The sequence below is a fragment of the Myotis davidii genome, unplaced genomic scaffold (assembly GCF_000327345.1).
Source record: "Myotis davidii unplaced genomic scaffold, ASM32734v1 scaffold699, whole genome shotgun sequence".
Taxonomy (NCBI): Eukaryota; Metazoa; Chordata; class Mammalia; order Chiroptera; family Vespertilionidae; genus Myotis; species Myotis davidii.
The window spans coordinates 2,950,749-2,953,604 of NW_006291007.1; the positions used below are offsets into that span (position 1 = coordinate 2,950,749).

General features: G+C 34.5%; 1 protein-coding gene across 1 annotated transcript in view; it reads right to left on the reverse strand.

Annotated features, from left to right (window-relative positions):
* NF1 (neurofibromin 1) overlaps positions 1–2,856 on the reverse strand; it is a 187,721-nt gene that overhangs the window by 135,996 nt on the left and 48,869 nt on the right. Inside the window, exon 16 of the mRNA XM_015564136.1 lies at positions 572–685. Within this exon, the coding sequence (XP_015419622.1) occupies positions 572–685 (114 nt within the window). The remainder of the gene's footprint in view (positions 1–571; positions 686–2,856) is intronic.

The window sequence follows — 2,856 nt, forward strand, 5'->3', positions numbered from 1 at the left end:
GCTAAAACATGGGTGAACCTTGAAAACGTTACATTAAATGAAAAGAGGCAGACACTAAAAGCCACATATTATATGATCCTAGTTATATGAAATATCTAGAATGAGCAAATCTATAGACAGAAGACAGAGTGGGGTTGCTAGCAGCTGGGATGACAGGGAAATGAGGATTAAATAGTGGAGATGGCCGCACAACGTTGTGAGTACACTAAAAACTACCGTGTACACTTTAAAACAGTAAACTTTATGGTAGGTGAATTGTATCTGGATTTAATATATATTTTGAAATTTTAATACATATTTTGAGAGTCAACTACAATGAGAAAATTCTGAATGTTTTATTAAGCATAAGAATATGCACAATGTATTGCTATGTGTGATAGAAAGTAAGCAAATCCCTTCTTTCTCCATGGAGTTCATAATACAGTGTAGACACAAAAACATCATCTCCATAAATGACATAGTTCTCTGACAGATGTCCAGAAACTACATCTACCGCTCACAGAAACTACATAGCAAAGAAACATCAAGAATGTATATAGTTACCAGAGCCTAGAAATCTTTTTTCCCTTACCTCCATGGCTTCCTGAGCAATCTCTGGCATGTGTGACTGAGGGACCAGTTGGACAAGGCCTGTAATTAATTCTGCTGTACTGCCTTGGGTTTCAGGCCCCTGTTTTCTTGGATTCTGCAAGGGAAAAAGAACAATTTTCAATAAAAATAACTATTTGACAGTAGCTAAATAGAGGAGGGAATGTAGAATGACTGCTAATGGATATCAGGTTTCTTCAGGGGGTGATAAAAATGTTCTAGAATTAGACAGTGTAATAGCTACACAACCTTGTATATACTAAAAACTAGTGAATTGTACAATTTTAAATGGTGACTTTCATGGTATTGAATTATATCACAATAAAAATTATGGAATTTTTTGGCAAATCAAAACTGCTTTTGTTAAGCAGTTTCTTAGTCTATATTTATACTTGTTCATTAATGTAAATAATGCCCAGCATAAAAAAATCCTAATTGAAAGAAAACAAACTAGGTATCAGCTTTTGATAAGAAATTGTATCAGCAATATAATTTTTTTAGCAACACTACAATGACTAAATCATGTATCTCTGGTTTAGAACGTATTGGTTTAGATCTTATAAATGATTGTGATCAAAGGCAAAGAACATGCATGTTGGGTGAGGGCTGCACAAATATCCTGTGCAGCCCTCTTGTGAAGTACAGAGGAGCTACCCGAATTCATACAGGGCTAGATATTTCACACCTCCAGACACCCATACCTCAGTCTCTTTCATTGTGGAAAATCATTGGGTACTACAAAAAGCCAACTGGAGGTGTATATAAATGCAAATGTCTACCTACTTGAAGAGACTAAAAAGCTTCCTAAAACTTGGACGCATCTAGTTACACTTCAAGAATATATGGTTCAGTAAAGTGAAGCCAGTGCATCTTGTGCCCATATTTGTATTTTGCTAACTACAGATTCTTTCCCCTCATAATGATTAAGGTAAGCCTTCACCCTGGCATGTCTATAATTCAAAATTGTTAGCCTATTTCCTAACATTATATTCAGTCGTTAACCTAATAACATTTATATTCAGTTGTTAATAACCTGATACCAAAGACTTGACAAGTAAAAAAAATGTGTTTCCTACCCTCCAGGAGCATGCAGTCTGGTGAGAAAGAAAAACATCAATAAAATAATCAGACCCATAAGTGTTAGACTGCAAATGAGATAAGAACTATGAAGATACATGCTGCTATGACCACCTGTAACAGGGAAATCTGACAGCATTAGAGAGGCTTCCTGAGGGCAGGGATGATAGCTCAGAATGAGCAGGAATTACTATGTGAAGAAGAGAGGGAAGCATCTAGTATGCAGAGGGGACAGCAAGTGTAAGGGTAGATATGAAAGAATGTGGTAAGATGGAGAGAAAAAGCAGGCCATTGTGACGAGAGAAATAAGAGATACAGGAAAATATGCTAGAATGGCAGGTGGGAGTCAGGTTTCGTGTAACCTTGCAGGTCTACTTGGAGTTTGGTCTTTATTCCAAGAGCAATTTCAAGTTAAAGTTTTAAGCTTGGCAGGGAGCATTTGCTTTTTAAAGAGATCACCATAAATTTATTGCAGGAAAATGATCAGAGAGGGGTAGGAGATGATGCAAGCTAAGTAATTAGGAGGCTTGAAAAAATGAGAATAGAGATGGTAGATATGGAAGACAATAAAACTGTATTACTTTAAAAGTAGCATGATTAAGATCATTTAATAGTTAGTCCTATATTTCTCCTATTTACTAAAATTTAGAATTTTTATATGTAAAATATGAAATAATCAATGAAGCCCTATTTTAACTTACCTTTGGTTACGCTGAGAAAAGTTGTTTAACCACTAGATGGCAGCAAAGAAATTAATTTCACTTTTAAATGGTCCTTTTGTGCTTGCCAAATTTCAAACTTGGAACATAGCAAGTTTTGTTTAAATTCTTATTCTTTTAATAATAAAATATTTAAAAATAAAATATTTAACACATATGGCACCAATGACTTTAGTGCCTTCTTTGATCCTGAAATTTAGCCATGCAGAAAGAGTAATACTAATATATATTTGACATGCATGATAAAATAACTTGTGCTATATAACAAAAGGATAAGGAAAAGAGTATTTCATTACTTTTATAGAGTCTCACTGATAGTCTTTATGAAAAATTTCTTTGCCAAAGTTCTAGCAATTTGTTCTTTTAGACTCCCAAATATGTTCAAAATGTCACTAATCCTTTGAGGAATTCTGTCTCCCTCTCTGTCTTGTTTCTCCCCAGAAAAAAATACTCACACAGAAAAAAATACTCA